Source organism: Neodiprion fabricii, chromosome 4 (assembly GCF_021155785.1).
Source record: "Neodiprion fabricii isolate iyNeoFabr1 chromosome 4, iyNeoFabr1.1, whole genome shotgun sequence".
NCBI classification, from domain to species: domain Eukaryota; kingdom Metazoa; phylum Arthropoda; class Insecta; order Hymenoptera; family Diprionidae; genus Neodiprion; species Neodiprion fabricii.
The window spans coordinates 25329899-25342483 of NC_060242.1; the positions used below are offsets into that span (position 1 = coordinate 25329899).

At 40.0% G+C, this 12585-nt stretch overlaps 1 protein-coding gene across 2 annotated transcripts in view; it reads left to right on the top strand.

Annotated features, from left to right (window-relative positions):
• The first annotated feature begins 301 nt into the window (after positions 1-301).
• Positions 302-12585, top strand: part of LOC124181192 (tyrosine-protein kinase Dnt-like) — a 33471-nt gene continuing 21187 nt past the window's right edge. The window contains exon 1 of one of the 2 annotated variants that reach the window (XM_046567509.1): positions 302-1014. In XM_046567509.1, the coding sequence (XP_046423465.1) occupies positions 909-1014 (106 nt within the window). In that variant the 5' untranslated portion in view covers positions 302-908. The remainder of the gene's footprint in view (positions 1015-12585) is intronic. The other variant, XM_046567508.1, reaches the window with a different exon arrangement.

Consider the following 12585-nt stretch of genomic DNA (forward strand, 5'->3'; position numbering starts at 1 on the left):
TATTTTCGATTTTTCTGTTACGTGCGCTTTCGAAATTTTTTTATTCAAGGACCGAAGGATGGACCCCCTCGTGAGAATTATTTTTTCAACGATGGCAAGGGCGGCGACGCGACGTTTCTAGGGACGAGAAATTACTCCGAAGTAAGCACGAACAGACCGTAAGAGCAGAGCTTTGCTGACTTACGGCGAATGCACCATGGCACAGCGGGTGCTGCCGGGTCGTTCGGGTCTCTTCGGCCGCGTTCGGGCGTCGTCGTCATCAGCGGCGAAACGCGAGGCCAGCGTGAGCGGGCGAAGCCGATGGCTGAGCAGACAACTGGTTGTGAGTAGTAGAGACGGAGCAACGCGATCGTTCGCGTCGTCGAATATAAAGCGTCGACCAGCATTCGATCTTTGAGAGACAAACGCGGGTTCCAAAAGACACCGAAACCGGGGAAATTCGCGACGACGAATTCACCGAGGGTAGTAAAAAGCCCCGCGAGCATTCTCGTCGGCCAATATTCACTATTATCGACGAATTTCTACATCGCTCCGAGCTGTCAAACGCTCGGTTTATTTTCGGAGCTATTCTCGGCGGCTGCATTCGAGACACTCTTCATTCCCGATCGGAAAACTCGTGCAAATTTCATGTCAACACCAAACGAGCGAAAGGGGGATAGAGAGAGCTTGCGGCTGTTACGAGTGCGGGAATAACGCGCGAAATTTGAATCGCCGAACGGGAACAGTTCTGTTTTTGTTTTCGTTGTTGTTGGTCTTGTGCTTCACTCTGGACTCTGAAATTTCTTCCGCCATCCGAACGTGACAATTGACAAGTGTGTTTTAACCGCTTAATAATATGTAATGATTCCCTCGTCAACCCGGGTCGACTCCAGGGTTTTTTTCGGTTTTTAAAACTGTCCGATCTCGAGATGGTTTCCACGCTCTTCAAACTTGCAATTTGCTTCCTGATCCTTCGCCAAGGCGCGGGCAACTTCAACTTGTTCCTGAGCCAGGCAGAGGTTCGAAAACTAATGGGTAAGCCGATTTACTATTACTCTGGACGATCTGATTCTAATCTAGTTTAAACGCAAGTAGAAAAAGTTGTCATGAAATGAAAGCCATTCAAAATTGTTTCACACGTTCGTTCCATCGCGAATTCGTCTGCTTTACATAGCGAAATCAAATCTGATGATTTGTTTACTGCTTTTGGAGCTAATCTTACGGATAAAGTTGAACTCGTAATGCCTAGTATCAAAAAAACCTTGAGATAAAAGATAAACTTATGGTTTGTTCTACCACACATAAGCGAGTACATAGATGAATCAAGTCTGCAAGTTCTTTTACACAACCGGTGGAAAGTCAAATAAAAAATGATTACCGAACCACCAAACATCCGTGAATATCTGGTAAAAAGACGAAATGGAAACGATTCTATCTGAATCGTGATGCGACGAAAAGTATCCGTCAGGTACACGCAGCCACGCCTTTAACAATGCCAATATCAGCAAAAAATAAAAGGATCCGAAAAGGCGTGCGATTCACCTGATGCTTGAGAAAAGAAAGAAGAAAGAGAAGGAGTTGACTTAAGTCGGACACACGGTGTTATTAGCCGGCCACAAGCCGTGCGGCGAGAACTACTGCCTACCTACATAAGTTATTTACCAGTTATCTCATCACTCGTCTGTTTCAACTCACGTACACGCTGCACTCGAACTCTCAAGTGCATAGTTTAAATTCTATCAAATAAATCTCATGGCGCGACGGATTATCTTACTTTTAACGAATCACGCGACGTGAAGCGAGCCACGCGTTAAATCTCATCGCAGACGGCTCGCTTCAAGTGATACGGAAATATTTGTCGATTTTTGGAGAATCGTTCTTCTTACCCTGAGCATCGATTCACGGAATCGAACGAACGATAAAAATTAATCGGTTTTCAGAACCAAATTCACGTATTCGCATTACTGCCGATCGCTCGTTTCGGCAGTCATCATTTACCCACCGAGCGGGATAAGCAGAGACGTGAAAGAAAACAATTGCGGAAATCCCGACGTTGCTTCGCCTAATCTTTGCAATTCGCATCCGGTATCATCCGGGAAGATTTCCTACCGTAACATCCGCCTGACTCTGCGGTGATCGCACATTTGCGTTTATTGCGGCTCAGTGGGCAGCCTGCGAAATTTTGTTCGCTCTGTTGAACGTTTCACGCAGGAAAGCTTCTCAAAGACGAGGGTATGGACGGAATGAATTTTCAGAGGGAGCGTGGTCAGTCTCGGCGAAAATTATTATACCTGTAGCACTCTTGTTTGCGTAAACAGAGTGGATACGTTATTATAGATGAATCGGCCGTACCGTCTGAATAAAAAGTTGCGAGGAAAAACGGAAAAACGTCCCTGCCGTACGTGTACTAATGGATCTGATTTTATGGTAGGGGGGATTTAGGAAAAGGTTTGATAATTGAAACGTTCAATATGATTAAACTCTGGTGTCTTTGGACCGATTCCAATGTTTTTGCAATCATTCCACTAACTGAGCCCTGAAAATCTTCGAAATTTTTCTGAAAAAACATTTTCAAAAATCCTGCATTAAAGTAAGATTGTAAAGTTATAAAGCGCCAATGTGATCGTTATCCGTTAAAAAAACACGAGATTTCAATTATTTAGAACGTTCGAATCGTAAGATCTTTTTTCCAGTGTTACATACATCAGGAACGTTAATTGTTTCGCTCGCATTCACGTATCATCAGCGAAAATAGCATCGCTGAAGATTTTCCAAACGATTTTTGTCTCATTCTCAACTTTTGCCTCTCATCCTCGAAGCGACGGGGGTGAGAATACGATATTCGAAATTTGTGTGAAAAGCGCGATCGGGGATGACTTACGCCACATCCAATATTATACATACCTTATACTATAACCGGAATATTTACGATCCATTATTCTCGACTCACCCCGCCAGCTCATTGTCAGCCAGGCGACGTATGTGCCGAGCTCTGCAGTGTAGGTACCCACACACCGGGGCTGTAATAAAATATTATAACGAGGGCCTTGTTAAACCGTGGAGGCGTGGGGCGCAACAGGACCGGTCCTAGTTTGTTTAGACACCGAATAATCGACAGTCACTTTTTCGTCCTTTATTTCCTTTCCCTTCGTTTCTCTCGCCCTCTCTTTCTATTTCTCGTCGCCTTTCTTCCCGCTCTCTCTCTCTCTCTCTCTTCATTTTCTGTTTATTTTCCCGCTCCGCGGCTTCTTCTCCTCCTCCTCCTCCTCCTTCTTCTTCTTCTTCTTCTTCTTCTTCTTCTTCTTCTTCTTCTTCTTCTTCTTCTTCTTCTTCCTCCTATTCCCAATCGTCGTTTCTCTTTTTACGGTGGGCCTTACGGAAAGGGGGCCAGAGGCCCTTCGGATGCTTACTCCCCGATGTATATATATGCAGACGATGGGTTGGTATATACCTACTTCTTTCTGACCGCTGCCCATATGGACTCCCAGACTCTGGTTCAAGGAAAACTGGGTTTCTCATTTCGAACCCGAACTTGCTACTAGGGTTCCCGAATGGGCGTTCTCTGGGGTAACTGATCGTGATGAATTAACACGAGTATTATGCAGCCGTGCTGTTTCGTGAATACGCAACAGAACCGCGATTGAAAAGAAAGAAAAATCTCATTTCGAAAAGTGCTATGAATTTTGGATTATTTTTTCGTTGTTGCTGCTGGTCAGGAAAATATATCCTTACGAGGATGTATTTTCTTTTTACTTGTGACATTTCTTTTTATTACTCGACCAGTCTTAAAATCCTAATCAATTAGTCAAGCATTTCAAATTTCCTCCAAACAAATTCAACTCACAGGCGCGTCGCGTTGACGAATTTTCCCTCAATGAAATTTGCGAAGACGCGAAGCTGCGAATTTCAAATAAATTATGAAAAATCCTAGAGGGAATGTTAACGAGACGTAAAAGAGACAAAATTTCGATCAAACCTGAATGCAGATTAATGCAGTACAGCCATACTCGCGTCAGCAGTTGCGATACAACGTGGGCGACCTACCGTACCTACTATGTAGTATAAATTAATATTCTATAGCCGTGTAGGACAAGGTACATAGTTGTAATCGGCGCTACTTTATATTAATCAACGCTACGACGTCGACGGCTGTTACATACGCATTGTACGCGTGTGGTTGGTAATTCAGTTGCACCAGCACGCGCTTGACAAAGTTACACAATTACGTACAATACGTATCGAGAATAGACATACACGTATAATAGATGTGATATGCCTATGCGCACGAGCCACATCACCCTAAGAGCTATTACCGTTGGATGTATCGTTGCATTAATAATCACGTAAACCAGAGTAATTATACAACGCACGCTTTTTCCGCTTTAATTTTATCCCACTTAGTTAACAATATCGGTTGAGTATGTTACGCAACGTGTAACGCACATTCATACGCTTGAAGTTTAACTCTGGAAATAGCACCACCGTATTGATTGCTCGTTCCCTTGATTATAACGTTGCAAAATATACCGTCAAGTTGTCGACTTAAAAAATATGCGCCTAATAATAATAATAATAGTAGTAATATTTCAACACCACGTTAGATAGCCCAAGTTTTTCTCTCGCTTTCATCAAATATCTAGTGTTACCAAGGATAGCGAATTTTTACACGGTTTTGATAAACGTTGATCGTATATTTCTATAATGATTTGCCCAAAAAATGAAAGTTTGAACACTTGGAATTGTTAGGATATTTTTGTTACGAATTGTGTGGCTAGGCGATGGTTCGTTTTTATAAAGTTCGTTATTATTGGTGGAAAAATAGTGTCGTAAGAGACAGGAGCTAACGAAAGAATACATGATTGGAATTTCGTTTCGAACTAATGAAAATATTAATATATTAATCCAGTAGTCGATGTGTTTCCAGTAACGTGAAATTTTTTTTCTTCGCGATATCATGAACGAATTTATTCGTTAGAATAAATAAATGACGAAACGATGAAATTTCATTTCACAATATCGACTTGGTTTTTTGACAAGCAAATAAATTACTCGACTAAAGATTCACATGAATAAATATTTTTATGTCTAAACCACTTTTTTACGATCCTTATTATTTAACGATCGGTTTTTACCTTCATCTGTATAACAGTTTATCTGAATTTCCAAGAACTCGTGCAAATTCATCTCGAGATTCCTTGTATAATAAATGTCAAACCAAAGTATGGCATACGATCCCGCATACCTGACAGCGTGACCCACGGCGGCGAGAAGAATCGATAAAATTAGTGCTGCAGCCTATGAGAATCGAGGTAGCGGGGTATAAACAGGTTCCAAAAATCTGACCGTTATCTAACAACACCGGGATTCTGTGATCAGGGCGGCACCTCAGGGTCGTATATGGCATCCTATTTAGATAAGAGAGTCTGAAATTTGTCTCGAAATAAGGCTTGCTTGCCTGCCTCTGGTGACCCACTCGAACGGAACTAATCTTTGGCATGCGCCCCTTATAATCGCAAGTTTTAAACCCTGCCCGCCGGAATCAGGCGCCTTTTAGTCCAGCCCACGCTGTTAAATACTGTTGAGCTTAAAAGGAAATTGATTTTTCGAATACCTCTGGTCTCTGAAAGAGTCATCCGGTATCCTAAAAGACTTTCCAAGTTCCGCTTTAACTTGTTTGCGATTTCATAATTCGCTTTTGTGGCGAATTTTTGACTGAACTAAAGCAAAGACTACAATTTTCTCGAATAGAAACGAATAGATTTCATACAAATTAGCGATTTGATCACAAACTTAAGGTATTGATTGAAATGCAGCGGCGTTGCAATCTGCACGTCAACTACGGTACACACGTGCGTACATCGAGCCGACTTGTAACAGGATTATTCACGTGCATTGCGTGTATAATATCTATATCATCATTGGCAACTGAAATCTGAGGTTCAATCTCACCTGGCTCGTCATCACGCACGTCTGACGAAGACTGCCTGCAGCAAGAAGTAATATCATAGGATGCAATTTTTCGTAAATAGCTTAATCCAGGGTAAACTGCCACTCCTTATTGTATGTGAAAGAGCGTCCATTACCTTGAAACTTTCTTCTGAATTGACTCGTGATAGTAGAATTGGCTACTTCAAAAATTAGTGTCTATTACGCCGGTGAAATTATATATTCATTAACCCGAACCACAATCGACGTGAGTTTTTCATAATAAAAACAACAATTTTTTGGTCTACTATGTTCAAATCAGCAACTATACGCATGACGTGTCGTTCGTGTTAGGATATTTCGCCGCTGATTACAGGATCGTGAGATTGTGTCCATATTTCAGAACGATGACGTTTTCGTCAAATCCAACTGAACGACCTTTTAGTCATCGAAAATTGAGAGATGGTACGAGGCAATTACAGCTCGGGAGAAGCTTCGAAAATAATTCCGTACAGTCGAGTATAACCGGTGAAATCAATCACCTTGGGGTGACATAAATCATTCGTCAGCCAACATCGATCCTCATCATACGCCGAATATTCTTATAGATATCTGATGGATCGACGTTACGGGTCGAGGGAACCGTAGGCGGGAAAAAAACGCTGGGGTATAAAATAATAACCATCCGAGATTAGAATCCCGTTTAATTTGGCCACGTCAAATCACTGGAAGTTGAACAGGAATCAACTGTCACGGGGCAGTGTCAAAACACTAAAACACACCGAGGCGAGGGGCTGGTTGGCTTGCTGGCTGGACGCTGCGATCCCGCAACGCTGGACCCAAAAGCCTGGCTTAGCGTTGTGCGTCGGGCTTTCGGATCCTACCTAGTTAGGGTCTGACAGGCCCATCTTGATGTTACCAGCGGAGTGGGGGAGACCTCAAAGGGCCCGCTGGGACCCCGTGAAAACGTTTATGTACGCTCATAGGCGCCGAGAGAACAAATTTCGACGAAAAATATCGTCCGGATTCGAGATTCGTATTCGCAGCGTTTCTTTACTTTATCATTAAATCAGCTTTCAGAGACTCGCGATTAAGTTTAAAAGCTTAACGATATCTAATTGTTCAAATCCAGCCAATTGGTTAAGGATTGGAATTATTTTCAGATTTATTATGCTTATCATGGAAAATAGTTTGAAGATTGAGAACTTTGGCATTTCTTCAGATTTAATTAAAAAATTTCTGAACCTGCGTGTAACGAATGAATTCTCGAAAATCGTAGTTTTTCACTGTCGCAGTCAAGACTGATTGTAAGTATACAAGTATGACTATGTGACCACTTTTTCTTATGTAAGCAGAAATTTTCAATTTGAATTAATTATTGGCACATTGTGTTCTCAAAATTATTATTTGACTCACTTTTTATCGCAATCGTACAAAAGACTTTTCGACGAATATTTTTCGTATGCCATAAATACGAAGCTGTCAAAAGAAACGTAATCACCTTAGCCTGGTCAGATAATATATGAGAAATTTCAGAAATTTATTTGGAGGATTAGTCAACTGGAAATAAAATTGAGGCCATAAGAGATTAATTACGCTCTCAGTTCAAAAGGATATCTTGTCTCCTTCAATAATTTACTACTAAGTAAGTTTAGTACTAAAGTTTTATGATCTCAGCGTTTCTGAGTAAAATAATTATACCTACATACTTTCAAGAACAGTCGGGCATAGAGATCCACCACGTCAAAGCACACAATTCACTACAAAACGTCATCTAAATAATTCTGTGGTGAATTTCGTGCGTTTAAAATATTTCAGTGACTTTTCCAAATGAAAAAGTCGCCATTCTTGTATCGTCGAGAAAATTTTCTCATCGATAGTTCCATTCATTTCTAATTAACCCCTTACCGTCTACAAACCCACATTATAAGTGCCAACCGTCCAACTATTTGAGTAAATGTAAAATCTTTGTTTTATCTCGATCATAATTTATGCAATAATGGGTTAAATAGTTCACTGTTCCCGGCAAATACCTTGAAAACTCGGCGATATTACGACTGTTCAATCAGTTGTCATAAAAACGTTGAAAACAAAAAAAAAAAAAAGAACAAATCACCAAGTCTGAAACGAGATTTCCACAGGGAAGAGAGAGACTCGTACAAAGCATCGGCGTTGGATTAACTCCAATCTATCACCGCGTAAGACTTATTGTCAGTTTGCAATATAATTGAGAATGAGGCCTGACGATGTTCGCCGTTTTGCGTACCCACGTCTCGCAGGCAATAAGAAACGACCGCAGTCGAGGGACGTCGAGATGTCGGACGGCATGAGAGGAACGAGCAGCGACGCCTCTGGTTCCATCAATCTCCGAGCTCCTCGTTAAGACGGTCGCGTTATGCGCGATGCAGGATGAGCTTCGGAAATATGCGTGTGTCAGTCCTACGTGTCCTGATTATATCCTTCTCCCTTTCCCTTCCTGCTCTGCGTTGAAATAAGAAAAAGAACAACGAAGACGACACGCGAAGGACCTTCGCTCAATGATCAGGAATATTGGACATTTACATGCTCGGGGTCGACCCGGCGATGGACCCCCGTCGATTCCTCATCTCGAACGAACCACGGATTATTATTGTACATATTATATACGCCTATGTACCTGTAACCTCACCGCGATTTATGTGCCTACTTGTGTATTTCGAATGCCGGTTATGCTTCTTCTCCTTCATCTTCTTCGCGTAGATCATATATACAAGATACTACACCTGTAAAACCGATCGTTATCCGCTGACAAATAATATGTTCGTTTTTAGGACACGAGTTTTTTTTTCCAACGAAATAGTTTTATTACGGCGACAATGGTTATTTGTTTTTTCTTCTCTACTGGAGTATATTTTTTTTTTCTCAATTTTTCATATTGCGTAAAAAGTCAGGGTGGCCACAGTTCGTCTGAAAAACCTTAGCGAACGTCAGGGATTTCTCTTGGTTTAGACAAAATCTGTAAATTAGGATTTTTAATGCGACGCGGTATTTTAATTCCTCAACGATTGTAGTGTTGATTTAGAATAACTCTTCACGATTTTAATACTCGCTCACTCGATTGTTATAACATACATCTGTATAGAAGATGTAAAAGATGATAACAATAACAACGAGAATATGTTATAGGTACGTGCTTTAGATTTAAGATTTATTCTTTCGTGTATTAATGAACTGGATATTCAATTCTAACGTTTTTGAATATAGAGAAAATATTGCAAAACGCGATATGTCAAAGCAAGTAGTTGAGAAAACGACTCAATCTTAAATCAATTTAAGGACAAACCTAAAGTGTGTGAGTTTTTATTGAAACAAGGCGGAAAGTTTTGAAAAATTGGTGCCTAAAATTTCGACACAAAATTTGATATTTTAAAAAAGAGAAAGAAACAAAAACGGTGAAACAAAAGTCAATTTATGGAATTTCCCACAGTTAAAAATTGACGGAAATGACAAATGATATCTATTCTAAAAAGTTACTCTGTACAGGAAACATTTTAAAAAGCATCCTGCACTGAGTGTTTTTCCTTTTATTTCTCGGCACATTAATCTGTAAAGATTTGTCAGGGAAAATTATCACCGAAGAAATTACGCAGAGTAGTTGGAAAACAGGTTTCACGATAAACAAATACATCCCTAGACAAACATTGGATGCCCTTCCTCTATAAGCTTCTCCGGGAATTGAATTGGTAAAAAGTAAGTGCGGAACGGACGCGGACTCTGTTGCATTGGCGCAAATGCTCAGGGGATATTCGCCAGAGACTGTTTCAGCCCTCTCGGTCGTATATCTAGTTCTTGAGTAGTGGGTACCTGGTCGAGTGTCTTTGAAATCCCTCGGGGCATCGGGGGAGCTCAGAGTCAATTCCATTACACGGCGATTCAAACGAAATAATTTCACACCCCTCTGTCACCCCATTTTCGAAAGTTTAAAAAGAAGGGCGTTTCGCGTTGCGACCCTAACTCAATTCGTTTCGAACCCTTCACGATAAAGCTACTTCGCTGTCAAAGTCAGCCAGTGAAACCGGAAATTACGCGTCTTCGCAGACAATAATTCATGGTTGATGTATAGCCCAAGTCTTCCACTTGCAGTTGGTCATTCGTCTCTTCTTGTACGGCTAGTAAATTTGTTTGATTCAACTTGAGCCACTTGACGTTCTGCAATTCTTTGTACATCTGCGATGTGATATGTGTATTAGCACGGTAAAAGAGAGACCATTGACTACATTCAGTCACAAATGGAACGGTTATGGACATAGAATTGTTATCAGCGAAGGAACTTGAATGACTGAAGTATTGTTTGACATCACGAGAAGTCAATAGAGATAATGGCAATCACTGAAAATCATTGCGGGTTAGTTGAAATCGGATGATAACGACGAACAAGTCTCATAGCAAGCTTTGGACGTCAGTGGAAATCACGTGATAAGTTATCGAAATCAATGTCAATTAACTGAAATTATTCCTTCGACTTCGAAGTGAAAAGCCTTTCGGTAATAACTATTTTTAAAATAAAAATTTATCTGTAATCCCTTTTAAATTAGAGCAGCAATCAACTGAAATATATATATATCTAGGTAGCTATATATATATGTCTTACTGTAGATGTTAAATAAAATTATAACAAATAAAACGTGACTATTACGTATAAGACCCGTATATATTTTCTCAATTTGTCAATCTCGGTTCTTTCTCTCTCTTCGTCTCGTTACGTTTCTTACTTCTCTCCAAACATTATTCTTCGTTCTCAGACCTCGCAAGCTTGCGAGGCAATCTCTTGAAAAGCATAATTTTTGATCCGTAGCAAGAACGTTCGAACACGTCCCATTCAACTCTAGTGTGCCATTATGTACACTTTCTTTGTACGTAAAAAGTATTATAAACGGGATAGAAAATATGTGATAGGTACCCCAACGTGACGTGCAGGTTCAAAATCGCCCCGAGACCGTAAGTTAAAGTAAAACGTGTTTGAGTGACAGGATCTTAACGAGCATCTCCGGCTTCTCCCGCAAAGATGAGTCGTAACTTTTTACTGTTATATGCATTACACCGCGGCGGCGCGCCAGTTGAATATATTTATATTTTAATTGATATTTCATTTCATTCCACAACGGACCGAAATCTATTTTACATGTTCAATTTCGAAGAACGATTTTTTTCTTTTTTCCTCTTCTCTTATGAAATTTTCTCTATCACGCTGTTGTTATCATCATTATTGCAAGTCGCGACTGCTTTTAGATGTTGAATTCTGTTGTGTCTACTTGTACATACCTATACGCACACGCGTGTATATATTGTATAAGTATACATTGCACGTATACCAAAGTCGGAGGATCATAAGGGAGCAGCTAACGAGACTGTGAAGTGGAGTTGGGTTGCGAGGCAGGGGGGGGGGAGGGGTGATTTTTCCATTACCGGCAAGGCGGACAAACCCTTATGCTAGGTGACTCGACAAGAAGCTCTGATGGTTTCGAATACACGAATGTATCGTGTATAAGTGTGTGCGTGCGTGTACATTGTACACATATATATATTTTTGTTGAAAGAAACAGCTTTTGACAAATCAGCGTTTAAGTGGTTCGTATGTTGCAGCCGCGGCGGCTAGCTCCGCTTTCCTGTTATACTTCTTCTTTTTTTCGGTCCATTTTTTTTCAGTTTCACACACGTGTATATATATATGCGTGTGTATATTACATCAGGCATTTTAAATCAAAACCGTTAAATGGCTTATCATTTGTTATTGTTATTATATAGGTACGTTTGGTTCTTGCAGCGTATTAAAATATCGTTGGCATGCTTTTATTCGTTATCTGATTTTATCAAGATGCGTAGTTGATTCTGTAATAAATATTATATAGATTAGCTGCGACTGGAATAATTAAGATTTTCTTTTATGAATCTTATGAAATTTTTATCTCGATATTGAGAATTATCGGTAAGGCGTATAACCTATAAACCATGCTTTATACAAGCGATTTTCATTCTTTTTTCATCAAAATAAATTATTCACACCGCTGTAGTTGCCCAATGAATTACATTTATCGGAATTTCTAATCAGCTCCAAAATATATGTTATAATATTCATGAGAACGTTTGCTGATGATTTAGAAAACCTGAATTATTACAAGGCTAAACTGGCAATATTAACGCGATGAAATATTGGAAAATAAATTACTATCTTGCAATTCAACAATGACTCTGAAGAACCTTAGTATTCAAAATATGAGTTTATGTTAAGATTTATTACAATCTGTTGAATTTCAGAGAATTCCAAAATTGCGAAAGAAAGATTTTTCATAAAAATGCGTCGTTACAATTCAACGTTGTTGATTAACTTGAGCGTCTTGAATCATTCCCTCTGTCGGGCCGTCTTTGTGTCTCGACTATTATCTGATGAAAATTCACAGGCAACAAGCGAATGAGTAGGTTTGATAATGTGTCTGAAGTATTTCCATTAATTTAAAATATGCATTTTTGTATTTATGCTAAATTTGGTGAAAAGGTCGCACGCGGTAAAAAATTTGTGTGAACTCCCGGAACCTGATGCATACGTTTTAGTCCCCATACAAACTGTTTTCACATTTTTCGTCACACGTACAATAAAAACTATAAAAAAAAGGGTGAAAACCTACAAATATTGAAATTAAAAAA